A 21,677-nucleotide genomic window follows, 5' to 3' on the forward strand; every position below is an offset into this window, starting at 1 on the left:
GGAAGCTCAAAATTTAAATATACCGATGACCTCACACTCAAGAGGCTCCAAAATGCCTCTAGGGATCAAACTTGTCCAGCCAGTCTTTCTTTCTCGAACAAAGACCAACACTCTTCTCCGGTCCACCTGAATGACCCAGGTGATATCTAAAGTGGGTAGAAAAATTTCACAACTGAAGGCAATACATGTGCAGTGAGGCCTGTCTGAGCTCTCAGCCAGAGGATCTTTGGTTTGGTTAAGAAACAAATATTCTGTTTCAAATTGCAGAGGTTAATTAAGCCCGTGACTGTTAGAAGAGAATAAAATCACTTCATATGCACAACCTCTAAATTATCAAATCCCACACAGACCTCAATTTTCTCAAATAACTCAGTTTACCTCATCTGTGGAAGAAAAAGGCAGAACCGGCAATCACAGAACTATCTGAGGTAGGCTAAATAAAGCTACGGATACCTTTCCCTTTGGAAAAAGAAAAACAAACAAATAAACAAACGTTCATTGAATCAACGTTAATCCTCAATGTTTTGCAGGCAGACATGGGGCCCCTGAAAACATTAGCCTCACCAAGGGCCAGAACTCTCTTCTTGCATCTCTGTGCAGAAAAGCCCTGACCCTCCACTTTCACTCTTGGGATGGAGGCCAGAGCAAGAGAAGTCAAGCTGGAGAACTCCCCACAGTGGTTCTCAGGTAACCGGCTGGTTAGATTTCATCTTGTGGGGTTAGCTTTGCCTCGTTAGCAAAAGGAGGCACTTGGCCTGGGCTTCGAACAATTTCTGTTTAGGTTTCTTCAGGGCTCAGTACTAAACAGCCCAAATAAAGGCTCTGCTGTCCTGAAGGGCACCTTTCAAGAGAAACAAAAATAGGACGCTCGTTTAACAAAAGGGGACTGTTTGGCCACCAACGTCCTGAACGGGGTCTGACCGTAGAACTGGAAGGGCTTTCTGAAAAGTTAAAAAGACGGAGAAGAAGAAGAAGAAAAAAAAAAAAAAAACAGCAGCAAGAAAAGAATCATCACAAAATCACCCACTCCAAACCCTCCTTCTCCCTTAGAAGTGCCAACGGATAAAATATAAACCTCTTTGAAGAAAACTCCAGCCGGAGCTCAGCTTTCAGATTTTAGAAGGCGCTGGCATCCCAAGGCCTCCCCACTGTCAGATCAAACACGCACAAAATGGCTCCCTGATATTTGCCCAGTTTCCCCCATACCATAAAAAACAGGCTTTCATTTTAATCTACTTACCACACTGTGGGTGAAGGCCTCTAATTTCACAGCACAGAGATAACACAAATAATTCATATGACATATTAGTGGAATATCTACAGGCAAAGCATTTAGTCAGAGCTCATGGAAGACAATGTGGAGCCCAGCGACCGCCTCAGAAGGCAAAGGAATGACCCTTCCAACAGGCAGAGCAACCCCCCCCCCCCCAGTCACATTCAGGGGAGTCAAAGGTAAGTTCAGCCTATTAGCACCCGAGTTGTTTTAAGTCAACAGGTCTCCCTAATTACCCAGCACTTCTCTAGTCCCTCCACAGCCGGAGACATCATCGACTCCTTCCCTTTCCAGGACCTCCAGGGGCTTGTGCCCTGTGTGCAAGCCCCTCGGGAAACACCAAGCGCCATACACACAGGGTGGCTGTCCCACTGTCACCATAATCGACACCATCGTCTGCCCGGCCAACAAACACTTGTGCCTTTCTGGGTCTCGCTCAACAACAAGGGGAAAAAAAAAATCTCCCATTTAGTTTTCCGTGGCCAGACCCATCCTTTGAGGATCACACACCCTTTCTCAAGACCCTCTTTCAACTTTCTCTCCCACGAAGCCTTTCTCCCAGGGTAATGTGGAGACCTCTCCACAGCTACTATTCATTCCATTTCTCCCAACCTTGAGGTTCTGCCAAGTGTGAGGCAGATTCCCTTTAGAGACAGGATAAATCAATGCTGAGCTGTGTAGAAAGTTAAAAAAAAAAAAAAAGGCAGGGGAGGGGAGGTGGGCAACAACTCTACAATCATCAATTAGACATGATGGGAAGGAGACCACCATCAAGGCAGATAAAACTCAAATGCAACCTGCAGCAGCAGGGTGTATTAGAACCTCACTCTGACTTTAGAGATGTTCTTGGTGGGTTGTTGTTGTTGTTTTAAATGCCTTTAGTAAATGTAAAATTTCCAAGTCCAAAGCCAATTTTTTGAGATACTCTTCTCTGTCGCAGCATCGATTAATTCATCTCTTTTCCTTTCTCAGCTACACCCACTTGGACCTTAGGCTTAACTTCTTTTTTTTTTTTTTTTTAAGATTTTATTTATTCATTTATGAGAGAGAGAGAGAGAGAAAGAGAGAGAGAGAGGCAGAGACACAGACAGAGGGAGAAGCAGGCTCCATGCAGGGAGCCTGACGCAGGACTCGATCCCGCTGAAGGCAGGTGCTAAACCACTGAGCCACCCAGGGATCCCCATAACTTCTCTTGATGTAAACATGTACACATGTCCTGGTATAAAAATTTCACCTTCCAATCCCCTGTTAAAAACACTGTTCCATAACGCCTCCAGCCCAGCTGTCCCCCCTGAGCTTCAGGCCCTTGTTCAAATACTGTTTCTCCTGATTCCCCGGCTAACATGCTCACTGCCGGCCCCAGATTTCCAACTGCCCCTGACACATTTCCCCAGGACCTTGAACTAAGTTCAGGGACCCAGATCTCCTCCCCTTTTACATCCCACTCCAGTCTGTCCCGGCCAATAATTGCACCCACCTCAGGTAGGGACTCCTGCCATTACCTCCCTTGTGAGCATTCCATTTCACCTCTTGGGAAATGCTACCTCAGAGGCCACCCCTTCCTCAACCCCAGTCCTGGCCTGCAGTCCCTCTTTTCAAAGTTGTCACAGAGCTCTCCTAACTCGGCCCCTTACCTACACTGTCAATTTTCCACCCCAACCTTCAAACACACTTATGCTTACGGACCTTATTGAAAAGAAATCAGGTATTTTTTACTTGCTCAAAATTTTGCAGAGGAAAAGTGTCCAAAGGGCTCACCTGGCCCCTGCCTGCTTTGTCCAGCTTCACCTCCTGGGCCTTGCCAACAGACTTCATGCCTCAGCCAAGCTACACCTCATTCACCCTACCTGAATGTGCTGTGAACTCCCATCTCGTGTATCCTGGCCCACAACACCCTCTCTCTCACTTTTTGTCTTCTAGGTAAGTCTCTCCTCATTTTCCCCAAAACTAGGCAAGGCTATCTTCCTCAGTGAGCCTTCCCTGCCTCCTCACAAGGAGTGTTCTCCTTCTTCTGTGCGCTATGTATTTTGTAAGCATCTCTGTTACAGCATTCTCCACATTTTCTGAAATTACCGCATCTCTCCTGCCTATCAATTCCCTAACTCAGTTTGTTCCTCCACTGATCAGCACATGACCTGGCACACAGCAAGTGCTCAATAAATACTTGATGAATGAATGAAAGGAGGCAATGTATTGCTTCACCTTTAAACATCTGAAGCTTTCAAAGAATATTAGATTTTCTTACCTTATCCCAGTCTTTCCTCAGCTGGCTCGTCTTCCACATATTGATTCTAAACTGCATGGTCACTAGCATCCTGAGGGCACTCACTGAATGCCCAAGTGACAGAGAAATGGGACAAAAGACTCAAGACAATCTATGACAACGCCCCTCCAGGAACTGAAGACCAGTGGAAAGATAAATACACCGAAGCGGCAAAATATGAATTCAGTAAGAACTGTACCTAATGAGTGATCAAACCAGAGTGTGTTTGCTACTAAAAAATAATAGAAAAAACTAATTAATAAAGGCATGTTGTCAAACACCATGGTAATTTTCACTGTAACATATTTTAAGGCACAATATACTGATTTTTTTCATTGAGGTTTGCAATAAAATTTCTCCACTAAATATATTATTTTTTTTCACTAAATATATTCTTAATCCACATGGCAGGCATTGACACTGTATGCTCTCTCTTCAAATGTTCACTCGAAGTTTAAAGACAATATTGTTGATCTATAATACAGCAAGGGCACAGTTGTTTATGACACAGATTTACTTTCAACATTTTAGTCATCATAGGAAGCATTATATATATGAAAGTTAAATATATTCTAAACTTAATATAATCTCACCTCTTTGGATGAGGTCCTTCTGAGGTTCTAGATTACCAGGTGGTAGTACTAATTGACAATGCTACAAAAGCAAAACTTTGGAGCAGGGGGAGGGGAGACATGGAGACTACAATAAAATCCCTTCCAGATGGCCACTGCATAAAAATATGGGAACGAAGTCTTGGAGGCAGCAATTCAGCCTGAGATGCCCCAGGTTAAGTCTTCAGAAGTTCCCTGGAAATACCACTCTAATAGTTAGAAACTCACACATAATGCCAAACAACCCCACCCCATATCAGCGCTTCCAGGAGTGAAGGGATAAAGTCACTGGTAACATGGCAAAGTGTAAGAGTCATGGACTTTCTAATTTACATGTTCCACTGGGAGCACCCACACTGAATGCTGCCTTCTTAGATCCTGTCTCTGCTCTAGGGTTAGCTAATGACTTGAGGAATAAAAAATATGCCTCTATCTTTGTGCTGTGGAAGAAGTTCTTTGGCCAGTATCCTTCCCTGGGAGACAAGTGACAAAATAAAATGACCCTAATTCCTGGATTTTATTTTATTTTTTTTAAATTTTTATTTATTTATGATAGTCACACAGAGAGAGAGAGAGAGAGGCAGAGACACAGGCAGAGGGAGAAGCAGGCTCCATGTACTGGGAGCCCGACGTGGGATTCGATCCCGGGTCTCCAGGATCGCGCCCTGGGTCAAAGGCAGGCGCCAAACCACTGCGCCACCCAGGGATCCCAATTCCTGGATTTTAATGGTTCTTCCCCCAACCTGAGAGATATCAATTAACAGAGGTTCTTGGGCATGGTAATAATGACCAAGATTTTGAAACAAATGCACAAACCCTTGTTTTCAAACCCTGTCCTTGATACCATATTGACTTGGCCTACCATAACTGACATCTCTCCCCATGCAGGCTAGTCAACTTGCTAAAAGACAAATGAAGGCAAACATTTTTATGCCACAGTCATCATGTATTTTCTTTTTTTTTTTTTAAGATTTTATTTACCCATGATAGACAGGCAGAGAGAGAGAGAGAGAGAGGCAGAGACACAGGCAGAGGGAGAAGCAGGCTCCATGCCAGGAGCCCGACGTGGGACTCGATCCCGGGACCCCAGGATCACACCCGGGGCCAAAGACAGGCGCTGAACTGCCGAGCCGCCCAGGGATCCCCTATCATGTATTTTCTTGATTTGCTTGACTGGCACAATATATGTGTGTGCCTGTGCATATATGTATATGGACATGTGTGTATGTGTGTGTATATACATAGATATACATTCACATTTAAATATATAAAGATGTCGGGACGCCTGGGTGGTTGAGTGTCTGCCCTTGGCTCAGGGTGTGATCCTGGGATCCCAAGATCATGTCCCACATTGGGCTCCCTGCATGGAGCCTGCTCCTCCCTCTACCTGTGTCTCTGCCTCTTTCTCTCTCTCATGAATAAATAAAATCTTTAAAAATATATATATAAAGATGAACTTCTTCACTGAACAATGGCTTATTTTCACTAACTGTTCAATATTATAGGATAGGGGCTTCTCAGCTAGAGTCTGTTTCTTAAAAACCAGCTACTCTATGCCTATAAATGTGTGTATTACCCACACAATCACAATACAAATTAGACAAAATAGATGCGTAATTAATGGTGTAATTCACTTTACAATGGCACTATTACTACAGCATTACTCTATTTTCATGACTACTGGATATTAGAACTGGCTTCCAACATCTCTGAGTAAAGAAATAAAACAACCTAATCAGAGTGTCAATTAATTCTGTAAAAGTCATATAAGATACTGAAACTAAAATATTTTCACAGCATCCCAGAAAGACAGGTTTCCACTCTTGCTTCATTTCCTCTTCCTTGCTAATGCTTCTACCTACTATACTTTGACCCAGCCTCGTCCAATTATAAGCCAAAATCAATACAAGACCCTCTGCAAACTTAATTGATTCTCTAAGAAAGGATATTATAATCCATCAGCACACTCTCACCTTATGCTAACATTATTTTCCTGGGTTTACCCAGTACCACTGTGGTACCCATAACTACTCTTTCTCACACTGCTCTCTCTCATCAGCTCAACTACTGTAACAGCAGAGCAATTTCAAGCAGGTTGTGAGTCTCTGAGAGTATTGCTTGCAAAGTGCATGTAAATTATTAGATTACATTACAAGTGAAAGACTCAGCAGTGGGTCACCGTAGTGGAGCATTAATGTAGAACAAGTTGAATGGAACCCTCGCAGACAAGCTTCTCCAATGTGATTTTTGGCAGGGAGGAGAAAGTGAGTAAAGGGGAAGGGAGGGCAAGGAATGATGATGGGTTGCTGAAAAATGAGGCGGGAGAGAGAGCTCTGGAGCACAGTGGGAAGGAGGGCACTCCCACAGCCTCAATAGCTGGAGGGGGTAGCCAGCAGGGCAAAAGGAAGAGTAAAAGTGAGGGGGAGGAAACAGGCAGAAATGGGCCCTGTTCAGGTTCAGTGGAAGGTGTGAGGTGGAAGCTCAGGAAGCCCAAATGAGTGATGAGGTTGAGCTTAAGTGATTTGTCTTCACAAAGATTCAGCCCATGGTGGCTGAGCTGAGTGACTAGGGCAGATCCAGTCAGGAAAGGGAACTAGCAGTAAAAGGTAAGGCTTCCGATGCCTTCAGATAGCCTTGCTTGTTTCATAGAGCAACCAGTCCGAACCAGGGAGGAATGATCTAAGGAAAGGGAGTCACAGACCTGAGGAGGAGACAGGCAACAGAAGCTCCTGTATCTGTATGTGCTCCATCATCACCACCATCACTGGAGCTACAGTCTAGGTCTAATGGGCACCCTGCGAGGTGCCATGCGTGCCTAATCACAGGTCACCCTCAACCATCTTGGGAAGCCAGCATCATACACATCTCTAGTTTTCAGGTGATGAAAGAAACAAAATGAGTGATGAATGCACTTACCTAAGTCAGACAGCCAGCACCCAGCACACCTGGGCCTCTGGCCCAGGTCTGCCTGACTCCCGGCTGGCTCGTAACACGCATACATGCTGTTTCCCAACATGTTTGGCCTTCATCTGAGTTGCTCAAGACTGGAGCGGGCCTGAACCTGCCATGGAGGGGACGACTGGTAGATCTGAGAGAGACAGAAATGGGACAAAGAAGGGCAGCTGGGTCCATACCCAAGGCCTAGCTGGAAGTCTGAGTGAGTAGAAGCTGTGCTTGCAGAGTTGGGAAGTAGAGCGCTGAATCTACTGAAAAAGTGACCGGCTTGGCAGGGCAATGTGAAAGAGATGCTCTGCACAGTTAGTGAGCACTGACTTTTCGCAAAGCACTGCGCAGGAGTAACAGGATAAACCACGGTGCCAGTCCTCTTGGGGAGACTAGACACCTAGCCGGGAAATAACACTGTAAGACAGTATAAAGCAACCCGGCAAAGGAAGAGGTTACGTGCTTACTGCATGAGCCAGGCCCACCTGACAACTGAAGAAGACAGGGATCACGAGAACTGCAGGAGGGAGAGGGTGAGTCTTATCTCGTAGCCTTATCTAAAGCCACTGCAGGCTTTCAAGAAGCAAAGAGAGATTGGGACAGAAGATGGGAGCACTGGGTTGGAAAGAAGAAGAGGGGAAGGGTGAAAGCATGTATGGGGAAGAGGGCTAAGGATGGCCACATCCAAGAGGCACTTAGAAGAGAACCTCCAGACCAGGGGCTTCGTTGAGAGATGCCACCCCTAGAATGCAAGATCCAGGAAGGCAGGGATCGGCCCTCAATCTCGTTTGCTGTGTTCACACACAAAGCGCTCAGCAAACCTCTGTCCAGAACGCCATCCTTGGGCTTTTACACAGTGACATCAAATCCAAGCAATGGGGATCCCAGAATCTACATTCTGAGCCAGTCTTGGCAGATGCATGTCTAAAGGTAACGGGGTATTAATGAGCATGTGCTAAAAGTGGTATAAAGATACCGTATGATTACAAATAATAAGTATTTACATTATTTTCCATCCCCCACCTCCTCCCTGAAATCATAATGAGTAACACCTGGAGTCCAACATCAGTTACTGTGGAAACACTCCATTCCCCCCTCTACCTCCCCTTCCCACCCTTCTCTCCCTCCCTCCTACAGCCAGGCCATGGCTCACAAAAAGGCTGCTTCTACCTTATGTCCACAACGGGGTTTTTAAAACTGTGAGAGACAGCCCATAAATAGATCATGAAACCAATTTGGTGGCTCATGATTTATATCTTGTCTTTAAATAATAGAACAAAAATAACAGTGCATCACAGGTAAAGGATAAATATTTTACATGAAAAGTTTATTGCATGCACTTGTGGTATGTATGCGCATGCATGTGTGTGTGCGCACGTGTGTGTGTACTGGGTCACAATGTAGTATGTTTTTCTCATTGTAGATCACAGTATAAACACCTCAAAGATATCGTCCTAAAGGGCAATAAATTCCAATATTGGACGCTTCTTTTCACATGCAAGCTGAATGAACCTTGTTTTCCTGATGATCCTGGCTGAATACCTGTCAGAGGTACTGCTCTTGGGGCCAGTAAACTTGGCCCATCCTGAAATACTGAGCAATTCTGTGTGACATACGAAGCGCAGAATTAGTTCCTTCAACGCACCCCCAGTTTCACAACATACAAACGATCTTTCTTTTAGAAAAAAAATAAGATTTATTTTTTTCTAGTTACAAAAGTAATACATGTATAATGCAGGAAAGTCAAAAATACAGAAGGGCACAAAAAAAACTCACACTAAAAATAACCATTTTATCATTTCATTATTAAGGTGTACGTGGGTCCATATTAATACACACACTATAGTTTTTTACAAAAATGATGTCATTCTGGGCACACTGCTATGAAGGTTATTACTTTTCACTAATAGATGACAAACATTTTCCCCTATCAAGAGATACTTTTCTACTGGAATAGGATTTTTACTAGCTATTATAGTATTCCACGGGTGCACTTCCTCTTGAGCATCTCTTATAAAAGACACAGCCTTTCCTCTGCCTTGACGAAAAAGGGCAGTTGCTGAGAGCCAGCCTCTCCATTCCACCCTCTGGCTGCATCCAGCTCTAGCGAGCATAACCGCTCAGGCTGGCACCGATGACAAGACGGTCCCTTCCAGAGCCTCTATTTTACTTTCTACGCAATCAGCAGTGCATAAGATACAGGCACTATTTTCACTATGCTTCAGAATGCTTTTACTGACATGGCCATGACTGGTGTTCATGGGCTAATTTTCATATAATATTCAAAATGCCCAGTGGGATATGAAAACATAACAATTACTGATAATGCTCCATTACTGACGCACAACCAACGTCACATGCATTGAGTTTCAGAGATGTCAGCTACCTCATGCTGGATTAACTTGTGTATGCATCATAATATCCTCAGGGGGGTTACCTGGCAGGACGGGGAGAGGGGGTTCAGGAAATTGATTCTGTACCTGCTGGAATTTCCGAGTATCTCGGCACAGCACACAAAGGCAAGGAACACTGGAACGCTTCTACAAAGTAGATGACCCATACTCTTGTCACAGTCTTGCCACTTACTAGGAATGGGAACTCAGACACATTATTAGATCTCTGTGAGTGTCAGTTTAAAGGAGAAGGGCCAGGCTATATGATTTAGAAGGCCGCTTCTGCGTCTAACAGGCCTTGGGCTAATAAAACAGCACCGGCACCAGCATGGTGAGTGAGCACCACACACCTAGCACACACCTAGCACACACCCTCAAGCTCGAGGTGAGAAAAATGAGCTTTAGGACTTGCTAGAGCTTCTCAGTGTAGCGTCAGTTCTCCAACTGATTCTCTGTAAGGCCTCAAGAAATTTTAGGGCTCACTAATCTTCAACCTTTGTCCTTCACGCTGTCAAATTTTACATCTTCTGGGTTCACAGCCCGGTCTATAGAAACCGTCCGGGTTCCCACTTTCCACATCAACATGCTCATCAGAAGTGGACCACGAGTGCCAGAAATGGCTACACGCAACTCGCAATTTCATACCTGTCACCATCAGTCAACTAATATGATCACTAAAAGAAGAATCATTTTTGATTATCAAAGTATTTCATTTGCGTTTGCTTTCCAATGCTTCATTACCTGGACAATTGAGAGTTATGGGCAGTTCATCCTCCCAGATGCCCTGTCCTTTCAGACGTAATATCCCCATCATACAAACGTTCCTGGGAGTACACGCTGTATCATTACCATGGCCTTCTTACCATCCCCTGGCTTTATGACTGTACAGTGAAAATGAAAAGCAATGCAGTTTATTGAAGAGTTTTTAGACTTGCTAAATATACCCTTGTTTCTTCTGTGATTGGTATGTTGAAAATCCATTAACTGCTATACAGTGAGTCTTCCCCAGGACTGGCATCGATCATATGGGATGAGAAAAGCCTCTCTGCTTCTGGAAGAGCAGAATCACATCTGGTTGTCTTTTCTCCGTCTTTGTCCATTTCTTCAGGTTTCTTTAAAACTAATTGGAAGAGTCAATAAACATGCCCGCCAATTCCCTTAACACGCTAGGAAGCAGATCAGCATGCCCTTCAGACCTGTTCTTGTTCTGTTTTTCCAAGTATTCCCTTACCTGCCTTTGTCAATTGGCATTCTCGACAAGTTCGTCATAACTTCTCAAAGTGTCAACTTTTCCTCTTTTCATTGCCCTTGTTAAAGATAATTTAAAATTAGAAAGTCACATTCCGAGCCATTTCAGAGTCAATGCTAATTTCATTTTCCTTTGCACAGAAGTCTCCTTCCCTCTAGAGATTCCCTTCCTCGTTCACAGCCCCCACTCCCCAGCCCCAAACAGGCATTCTTCATCCCTGTATGCACTGCTCCGATCCCCTACTGTACCCTTCTTATCTCTCCCCCCAAAATACTTCACCCAGTGACACACACTTTAGCTTGTGGTTCTCCTTCCTTCACTCCACTTCTGAGAGAAATGTCTGTGTCTGGAGATTGTAAAGTCACCTTCAGGAAAGAGGCATACAGTTGGCTGTCAATTAATTGGGATAAGACAGAAAAAATTACATCGTGTGTAGCTTTGCTTCTCAGTACATGCATTTATGCTTTGGGGATCAAGAGGATTTCTCCCACACAACCTAAAATTCATATTTATGCCTTTTGTTTGGCTATAACTAATTCTCTGTCTAGCAGCACAGTAGTTAATGGTTGGGATTATTTAAAACAGTGATTACCATAGCTCGTTATAAATTCAAGTGTTGATTCCTCATTTTTTTCCCCCTATTCTGCTTCACCTCTACCACTTGCAATCTGCCTATTTATCCTTGGTAGCATCCTTTGCTCATAAAATAAGTCCAATAATTTTATCTTCTATAATTTTTAGCCCCCCATCTAGTTTGACATATAGACTTTAAGCCAGTTTATTTTCCCCCATTAAGCACAGACCCAAACGTCACCATTCCTGTCACGTATACAATTCCATCAAGTTTCAGAGTGTCATTTATACACAATTTTATTTCTTCTTACTTCTTTCACACACGCCTACCACTTACGTACAGCAACTTCACTACATTCATATTTCATAAACTTCATCAGCATTCAGCCAAATCCTCCCCCGAAGTAAGCTAGGTATTTTTAACAGTGCGCTGCCTCTTTCACAGGCTTGAGGATCCTGTACTAAGTGGCACCCTTCCTTGCACCCCAGAAGAGTTTCATCTATTACGGTTTGTTCATGGATGGAGGAACTTCCTGATTATTTAAAAAAAAAAAAAAAAAAAAAGCAACTTTAAGATAGTTCATAATCAAAACTCAAATGCCCAATAATGTTGCTAGAGATGACTCGAGGCTGGGAGACTATAAATCCTCTATGCCATAAGGGTTCCTACTCAGTTCCAGCCTCCGATTGAGCTTTGGGGCAAACAGTGCTGGTACAGAAACTTCCTGGCACAGCCTGCAGTCCTCTGGCACCTTTCAGGGCGTGGGAGACCTGTACTCTCGACTGGTGGTGGACACTGCAGAGGGCCCTGCAGCTGGCCACCAGGGCCTCACTTCTGTGGACGAGACAATCACCAGGAAACCACAGGGCCACGCCACTGTCAATGTGCCATAGCACAGAAGGTGCTAGGACAGTCTGTAATAATGACCTGTCAATGGAGGTCATAAACGTCTGTTAGGAAAAAACAACAAGAGACCGTTCTTCTATCAACACATGGGAATTGGTACCTGTGACTCCTTTGTCACATTGGCATTTAAAGGGGGAGCAAAAAGCGAGCCACAAGATGTGGCACATTTATTCCTCATCACGCCCCGTTCCCCTCTCCTATGGACTTCTCTAGATAATCTCCTTGATGTCCTTACTCCAAAAACAAAATAATCATAATAATAATAACTGGGCTGTCACAAAAGAACGCCACGACTCCTAAGATGAATTTGCAATGCTGTGACATCAAAGATGCCAGAAGATAACCACAGACTATCATTAAGTCAAGTGGGAGGGCCCTGAGAAAGTCAGCCTCTGATGGTGCCCTCCTGGGCATGCTTCCCACACTGGCCCAGGGAACAAAGGCCCAAACTTGAAAGGAGAATTTCCTTTGGGGGAATTTAAACGTTCTTTATTGATATTCTTGAAAGTCTTCCCTCAAACCCTAGAATGTGTTAGTTTTTAGGATTTGTGATACCCTCTCAACATATCTAAGGAAGAGGCAAAATTAGCCGATATTTCTATTTGCCATTATTACAAGTAGGGGGAGAAGTTATATAATGCTACGGTAATACCTTACATAACTTCTTTGTAAATAAAACAGCCTTCCTAAACATCTGAGAGTGATTTTACATCCACCATAACTGCAGGGAAAAAATTAAGGTTCTCGATTCAGGTTGAAATTTTCCTAGAAAGTACAAACCTCAAGTAACTAGTCAACTAATTAAAGTGAATGTCTGCCTTGCTCCTTGCAAGTCAGAGGCCAAGGAAGGCAACTAACAAAACATACTGACATCGAGGATTTAACAGAAAAAGAAAACAATTTCCAAGCTGGGATCAGGGCAGATTTAGTCCAATCTCTGGCACTGTCTCCATTCACAGTTCTATAATGTACAATCAGAATTCATCCTCAGAACAGTGACCCTGTGGCACTGTAAGATCCTCAAACCTCAAAGAAAGATTCAATTACATTCCCAATGTTCTTTCTAGGGTAGGAAAGGGGACTAGCACATTAATAAAAAAAAAAATTCAAAACGAGAAAGACAGAAAAGATTTCTGGTTAATCTACTGTTAGCCAGAAAAACTAATTCATTAGTAATGCCTTGATACCCTTATAGAAAAATCATGATTTACTGTATATTAATCAACACTTGAACACTGATTATCTGGAGTTTTTTTTTCAAAGCATTAATTCAAAATGATTCACTTTTATTTCTCTTAACATACGGTTTAGTAAGGTGGGTGAAAAATGGAACAGCTCGTTTTCAAACCAACACTTCCGATTATGAATCTCACACACACACACACACACACACACACACACACACAATCGGCACCTCCCCTAAAAAAAACAAGACATTTTTTTTAATGATAGAAAAGAGAACCATATAGAGAAAAAGAGAGAGAGAGAGACTGTTCCTAATATTCTCAACAGGATGACAGTCTTCATATTCAGAAAGATATTCTACATTCTAGGTTAGTATTCACTCTGGTACCTGAAGGCCTTTCAAAGCAGACTCTTGTTGCTCTAGAAGAATCTATCACTAATCTGGGATAACTGGTCAGGAATCTCCTCAAGGGAGTAGATGACGTCTACCTCAAAGTACCTGAACAATGGCTCACGGAAGACAAAGAGGGGAAGCAGCAGCACGTTAAGTCATATGAAGAGAGCTGGATTTTCTACCAAATTTAGTCTTCTGCACACATGGAGGTCACATTACAATCTGTCCCCAGACACCTGAAATGTCATTATGTATTTTGCTTCCATAAACACATAAGGACACAGGTAACCTAAGAAGCACAATTCATCAAGTAGACTAAGAAGATGAGGGCAGAGAGGAAGAGTGCTCTCAGAAAAAGTGGCATCTAGGGATCCCTGGGTGGCTTAGCGGTTTAGTGCCGCCTTCAGCCCAGGACGCAATCCTGGAGTCCCAGGTTTGAGTCCCACATTAAGCTCCCCACATGGAGCCTGCTTCTCCCCCTGCCTGTGTCTCTGCCTCTGTGTGTGTGTGTGTGTGTGTGTGTGTGTGTGTCTCATGAATAAATAAATAAAATCTGAGAAAGAAGAGAGAGAGAGAGAGAGAGAGAGAGAGAGAGAAGAGAGAGAGAGAAGAAAGAAAGAAAGAAAGAAAGAAAGAAAGAAAGAAAGAAAGAAAGAAAGAAAGAAAGAAAGAAAAAATGGCATCTGCCGTAAGAGACCACACAAACAGAATTTCCAGTGACATCCAACTCAGTCTGCCCTTCCAACAACACACCACAACTTTCTGGAATCAGAAATGGGAAAATGTAGAGAAAAATGTGCATCTTAAGTCAGAAGTGACAAGAGTATAGCCCAAGGAGAAGCACCCACGGGCTTGTCTCACTTGCGTTCCAAAGGTTAGCTCTGGACAGGGGTCAGATGGCTTCCAAAAACAATTCGGCTGTCACCAAAAATCCCCAGAACGTTTCACCTGGAGGCACAACTACAACAAATAATGTCCTCACACCTCCCTACATCCCACTTAGGAGCCTGGTGTGGAACTAGCAGCATGTGCTACACCCCTTACCAACACCACCACTTCTGCTGCCTTGAAAACACATGCTGAAGGGTCTCATGGTGAGGGCTTCCATGAAGACTCCATATTTCCAGTTTTGGAAATGGAGACATTCTCTAAAGCCAAGGCTCCTCATGACGCTAGTAGGTTCTGGAAAATTCCAGCAGGTGACTAACATATAAGGAGTCTGCTGTACATGTTTTTAGCTACTCAGGATTTGACTTCTGGATTAAGAACACAATTCTTCTTAAGAAATAAGGGGGAAGCAACAGAAGAGGTTATCATAACTATCACCAAATGCATTTCCTAAAATTATTCCATTACATTTTTTTGAGGGTATAATTACAAATGTTTTTATGAGCAATTTACCGGAAAATTAAAGTCCCTTAGTTTAAAAAATAATCATTCCGTTCCTCTGGCAAAGGATTTTATCCCAGCCAGTAGCTCTTTTCAAACTATGGGGCATCACTTGTTCACTGTGGAGAGCCAGGTCTATGTTAGAAAAGTTGATCTGAGAATCAATCTCTAGAAAAGGCTACAAATTGCCAGGCAAGAAGGGTACCTACCAGAAAGCGAATCAGCCAAGACTGGAAGAGGGGGCGTGGAGGCAAAGCACTATGGTTATGTGACTCTAGAAGTCCTCACAGGGCAACAAAAAACTACAGGCCTTGTTAACTGATTTTAAGTCAATCTAACTGAGCTTCCAGGGGGTTCAATCTCAACCCAACCGAGCTTTTCAGTGTTAATCCCATCTTCTGGTTTGGATTTTTCCCTGAGGTCGGCCTGCCCTAAAAGCCTTCAACCTACAACCCTGGTGTTCCAAGCCAACTGCGTGCCACGCAGCCCTGTGAGGATAACTTTAGGGAAGTAAAATATGTAAGCTTCTGGCATGCATATAATAACGAGATTCTGGAAAAGGGTTTTTAACAACAGTTATGTCACAATGCTTATGGGTCCCTGAAGTCCCTGTAAGCCTTGTTAAATTAAAGATTCGCTGTGGTTTTTTCTCCGTTTCATTCTTACTTCCCGTGTTGCCTCCTGCCTTTCTTGCCTTTCATTGTGCTGTAAAGTTGGTACTGAATGACACCAGCCATCATTAATACCACCTAGAAAACGGGACAGTTTCGTGACCACCGCTAACCATTCCCTGCTAGTCTTAAGGACAGGGGGAAGGAAGGCGTGTCTTTCAGATCACAAAGTCTCGCAACTGATTTTTGGCAACGCAGGCACTAAGGGTACGCGGCCCATTCACACGGGGATTCCCAGGAGTCTGGCATTCAATAACAGCTTCGAGTCTACCCAGGTAATGTCTCATGAGGTCACCTCAATGTCATGAGAATCCAGACCACAATTTCTGCGGACTGCAAACACCGGCTGGCTGGAAGCTGCTAACCCCTCTACCTCTCTGGAAAGCACCTCCCAAATCCAAAAGCTTCCCACTTCACCCAATGCCAAGAACTCCATTCAATCCTCCTTGAGGTTGAAAATGCTAATTATAAGGTGATGATGTTTGCTTTTCCTTTTGAGTTGTGTGCCTTTATGTTTTAAGTATTAAAAAGGCGTAATCACCTAGTGTGTAGGTTAATTTCTTTCCGATATTGTAATTTATGCGACATTAATACTGGATGCCAGCTCCAATTTTCTTGCTGCTTACACTCTGGGAGCCGACTTTCTGCCAACACCATTACATCATCTGAAAACCCAAACATTTCCCATTTTCAAATCACTCTCATCTACCAGGCATACTTACACATTCTCTCTTCTTCTCCCTAGGTCACACACACACACACACACACACACACAGATTGGTATCCCTGAGGAGCAGACACTACATCTGAGGTTAAAGTCTGCAAATGCACATAATTTCTGGAAGCTATTACTACTGCTGTGTTAGCTAAAGGATGCCTCCATCTCTGACCTTCCTTTTTCCATTCAGACTGTTACATAACCTACTGCCTGCGTGCAGGATGTGAGTTGAGTGTTTGGGCCTTACCTCTTCTCCCTCCCCCTAGTAAATCTCTGGAGAGATGGGGCACGGGTTGGTTCAAAGAAGAGTGAGTGGAGGGTGACTCTGTAGGGGGCAAGGGGACAAAGGTCAACAGGTCAGCTGGGCAAGATGCATTCCACCTCTACTTTGTCCCTCTCCCCTTTTTGCTAAGCCTAGGGGGCTAGTGGTACTGAATGCCCCAGCGTTATATAATTTGCAAGAACAGCAAGTTACGGATTTGTTAGTCGGTTCTGCAGCCTGCCACCCTGATCTCCTGCAAGAACACCTCCTGGCAAGAATGACACCTGAAGATGCTAATAACACACAGGAAGGGGGAGGTTAAGAGAGAGGGGGGTGACAGCACAAACTAGAAATTAATGTGGCTTCCTATATACTATGTTACCCCCCTCCTTTAAAAAAAAAAAACTCAGAAAACACATGAAGGGGATTTTCTCCAGTGTTTCTGATTAACCCTGTTACATAACCCGCTCGCATTCCAAATCCACCGTCTCAGGGTCTAAATATACTCTTTGCAGCCAAAAGCTCTCCACACACAAACTCACCGAGCTGGCGGCAGGACCCGGCCCCCAGCCTTGATCCCCATCCTCCCTTCCCGGCCCTTACTGCACCCCCTCCCGCTGAAACCGCGCTTCGGCGTGTTCACTCCTCGGAAATCGCCTTTAATTAAATGTTTTTCGTGTGTGTCATCCTGATGGCTTTTACTGTACTCGAATTCCGTGAATGGGAAAGCGCCCGGACAGGGGGTGTGGCTAAAGGGGGGGGGGGAAATACTGTAAAACAGCCAGCACATGATCAGCCATATTCCTACCTCCAGCGGTAACACCGAGAGGAAGGGAGCGGCTCCCGGGCCCCCACTCGCCGCTCCCCGGCCCCCCCCCCAATCGCCGCCAGGAGCCGAGAGGCAGGAGGAGGGGGCGCGCGGGGCCGGTGATCCTCCATCCCCGGATCCCCGGCCCTGGGCTGCTGGCGCGAGCCCGCTTCCTCCGGAGTGACAGGCGTGATTTATACATTATTTACAACAGTAATTAAAGCCGTAGCTTCCTCCTGTTCTTTGCAAACTTCCAGGCGCAATCAAATAAATAATCCCCCCACCACCACCTCCAAGAAAGAAAGAAAAAAAAAAAACCCTACATCAGGTTCTGACACCTTTAAGAAAGAGAGTGAGCTTCCCCCCCCCCCCCCCAGTAACTCGACTTTAGGAAAAAGCAAGGAGGGGGCAATGGAGCCTCCCCCCTCCACCCCACCCCTACCCCGGCTCATACTCTCCAAAATGAAGTGTAAAGATCGCTGGGAGGCGAGGCTGGGCGGGGGGGGGGGGGGGGATGGCGAGGGGGGGCGCATCTCTCGCACTATCTATCCAACCAGCATCCAACTCTCCGCTGACCATTCCCAGGTTCTTGCAGAAACGCTGGAACCTCGGAGAGGGAAGGATTCCCGGGGCAGAAATAAGTTTGGGTGCATTTCGAGCTTTCCGTTTCTGCTTGTTTGCTTTTGCAGACGCTCACTCGGGAGGCGCGTGGAGCGCCCCACGGCACCGCCGCCCTCCGCGCGCTGGCGCGCACACGCCCCCCGCCGGCCCGGGCGCGGGGCTGCGCACCCCCGGGGGCTGCAAACTTGCGCATCTGCCCTCGCCGCGCCCGCCGGACAACTCGGGCGAGCGCCTCGCGCGCCCGCACCCCGCTTTCTCCAGCCCTTCCTCCAAACCCCAAACCCACCCGCCGCGTTCCGGAGACGGTGCCCTCGTCGCCCCCAGATCCAGGAGCGCCCCCTCTCCACCCTCGGGACTCCCCGGGTCGCTCACTCCTCCCGCACCCCCTCAGCTCCGCGGCGGGCGGCGGGCGGGGGGCGGGGGGTGCCGAAAACACGCCCGGTCTGGGGCAGCCGGGGCCGAAACTGTCAAGAGGAGAAGAGGTAAAGCGGGAGGAGGGTGGCCACGAACGGATTTTTTTTTTTTTTTTTTTTTTTTTTTTGCCTCCTTCCTTCTTAAAAGGACACTGCCGCTTTAAAAGTTTCTTTCCCGGGCCCCCGCTCCCCGGTTCTCCGTATTTTGGGGGAGCGTATTTCATTCGGGCTACGCGGCTTTCCTCCTCTCTTTGCAGAAAAATCCAAGCCAGGGGGTGAGCCCGCCGGCTGTCAACCCTCCTGGCGGCCGCCCCCGCCCCCCTCTCCTCCCGCAGACCCGAGGACGGGCTGCAAAAGTTTGCAACATTTTTGGGGGGCGGAGGGGGGAGGGGAGGGGGGCTCTCCGGGCTCGGGGCGCAGCCGCAGGCTCGCGCGCGGCCCGGCCCCCGCGCTCCGGGCGCCCGCTCCCGGCCGGCCCCCGCTCCGCTCCCGGGCGCCCGCCGCCCCCTCCCCAGCCCCTCTCGCAGCCTCCTACCTCTGCTGGTGCTGGAATAGCTCTGTCTGCGCACCGCGGCGGGCGGCTCGCTCTTGCGGGCGGATTCCTGGTTCAGCGGGGTCTCCCTGGCGCCGGCGGCCGCGTCCGCGCCGCTGCTGCCCGGCTCGCTGGCGGCGGGGTCGGGGGCTGCCGGAGCTGACTCCATGTTTTTTCCCAATGTAGAGATCGCTGGAGATGGCGAGCTCCGAGACTCCCTCTATCTTCTGTTTTCAGAGCAACTCTATGGTACCAAAAAAAAAAAAAAAAAAAAAAAAGAGGGGGGAGAAAGAGACCGGGGAGAGCAGGAGGGAGAGAGCAGGCGGCGGCGGCGGGCGGGAGCGCGAGGGAGCGCGCGGAGTGTGTCCGGGCGGGCGGCCGTGTGCGCCCGCGAGGGGCTGGGAGGCGGGTCTGGCCACAGGCAGCGCTAGCGAGAGCTTCCCAGCCGGCCCCACACCACACCCACACCCACGCCCACGCCCACGCCCCCACCCTCCGGACCCCAGGCCGGGAGCCGCAGACTGGCTGCCAGTGGGGGCAGGGCGGGGGGCGGGGGAGGGGGCCGCAGGGGAGAGGCTCTGCTGCCCCGATCCTCCCCCGGCCCCGGCCCCGGCCCCGGCCCCGGCCCCGACCCGGCCCCGGGACCGAAATGGAGATCAGCGAGGTGATCTGCGTGCCTACTTCTGAGACTCTCTCTCGGGAACAGAACTCGTGCCCCTCTGCACGCAGCCGGCCTGGGAACAGCCACATGGGATTATCCACGTTGGGGGAAATCGCAGGGAGCTCCCTGCCGGCCCGCCCAGGACTGAGGATGAGACTAAAAAGGAATTCGACCTGGGCCGGTACACGAAGGAAGGAGGAGGATGGAGTGGGGTGGAGGTGGAGGTGGAGGTGGAGGTGGACGTGGGGGTGGAGGTGGAGGTGGAGGTGGAGGTGGAGGTGGTGGAGGGAGGGGGGACGTGGCACTTCTTACTTCGGGGATTGGGACGGCCAGTGGGTTTCCAGACGTGGTTTGAGAGACATCTGTGTCTAAAACCCATTTGGGGACTAGAATCGCCATGGACGGGCAATTTCTGGTGTGGTTGAAAGAGGTGGCTCTCAGCTTTCTTCGCTGTTTCCTCGGAGAAGGATCCAGAAACCACTTGGCAGGGCAGTTTCCACCGAAGAAAACTTTGGCCTGTTGGGTTGGTGACTATCTAAGCGGGTTGAAATATGCCACTCGGCAGCTAGTTCCTGTGCGGCTGCTAATTGTCAATTCCCACCGGTAATTTTGCTATTAAATGTACAGTCTCGTGCGTAAGAGATACGCTGCAGAGGCATTAATAATGCCTCGACGATAAAATCCAGATAATTAACAGCTCCTAATAAGTGACATCGTTGTAGACGTCATTCTACACCTCCCTTCCATGGAAAGACAACCATCCCATAGTAGGCGTTTAATGAAATCCAGGGACAGTAGAGAGTTGCATCCCTATTACCTTGACCCCAAACTCCAGTATGAGGGAAAATAAATTGGGTGAGTGGAAAACATTCAGGGGGTAGTAGCCTGCCGCCTCTGCCTCGGTACTCAACTCACCAGTTCTTTTTGCCTGCCCAGACACCGATGAAATCAGTACATTTGTAACACACACTCCCACCTTCCTTTCAGAAAGCTCACAAATTTTGACGATAAAAAATATTATTACATACCAGAAGGTGGCATAAATATGTGTATTTAGGGGGTTGGGATGGGAAAAAGAAGTAGGGAACGTTTTGCTTTCTCTACCTTCCTAGTTTGGAAAAAATGCTTTTTGAAAACAAGGGTGGGGGAGAACCTAGTTAGATAATTGCTTAAGTGGAACCTCCATATGCCAAACTTCACACATGGTTTGTGTTAATGTTACTGATCTTGGTCTGATTTCAAATACACAATGCTATTTGCCATGGCCTGTGTGTTAATCAGCAAAACCTGTGGTCCACTCTTCGGAGTGATGTAAATGAGATGTGAACGGTTCTGATACCTTAATCCAGTCTCTGCAAGGATCCCTGGCTTTAGCCTGTCTGTTGGCGCCTACAGACAATGCCACGATTGTCTCCTCCATCCCAAATCAGATGTGTGGGTTTCCCCATACATCAAAGCACAGATTTCCAGAACAGCCTTCACACCATTTACAATTGGTTAGCCTGTTAATAATGTTCTTGATGCAATTGACCTAGCTTGTCACTCTTGACTTTCCTAAGTAAACAAATATATCAAAGTGCATAGTCTAATAAATAAGCGAGTGCCTCTGGGGAAGTGAGTATCTCAAAATATATCCACTGCTCCATATTTATTCTAAAACATTTTACAGCAATTTTTCGTATTAATTTCACCAACAGTTATATTTGGGATACAAGTGCCTCAAAAAAATACCCCTGGCTCCTTTTCAGGTACCAGTAGTAACGCATTAACATTTTTCTGCTTAGGTCTAGTCCCCTGAGCCTTCCTTCAAT

The 21,677-nt window shown here is 46.6% G+C and overlaps 1 protein-coding gene and 1 long non-coding RNA gene across 2 annotated transcripts in view; both read right to left on the reverse strand.

Moving 5' to 3' along the window:
* LOC119866906 (RAR related orphan receptor A) overlaps positions 1-19,901 on the reverse strand; it is a 711,488-nt gene extending 691,587 nt beyond the window's left edge. Inside the window, exons 1-2 of the mRNA XM_038580594.1 lie at positions 19,887-19,901; positions 19,209-19,449 (exon numbers count right to left, since the gene is read on the reverse strand). Coding sequence (XP_038436522.1) covers positions 19,209-19,374 — 166 coding nt within the window. The 5' untranslated portion in view covers positions 19,375-19,449; positions 19,887-19,901. The remainder of the gene's footprint in view (positions 1-19,208; positions 19,450-19,886) is intronic.
* LOC119866907 lies at positions 8,763-14,158 on the reverse strand. Its single transcript, XR_005381725.1, has 2 exons — positions 11,026-14,158; positions 8,763-10,790 (listed from the first exon to the last, which is right to left on the reverse strand). It is a non-coding gene; the product is annotated as an uncharacterized LOC119866907 (long non-coding RNA).
* Positions 19,902-21,677: the final 1,776 nt, after the last annotated feature.

Source organism: Canis lupus, chromosome 30 (assembly GCF_011100685.1).
Source record: "Canis lupus familiaris isolate Mischka breed German Shepherd chromosome 30, alternate assembly UU_Cfam_GSD_1.0, whole genome shotgun sequence".
NCBI lineage: Eukaryota > Metazoa > Chordata > Mammalia > Carnivora > Canidae > Canis > Canis lupus.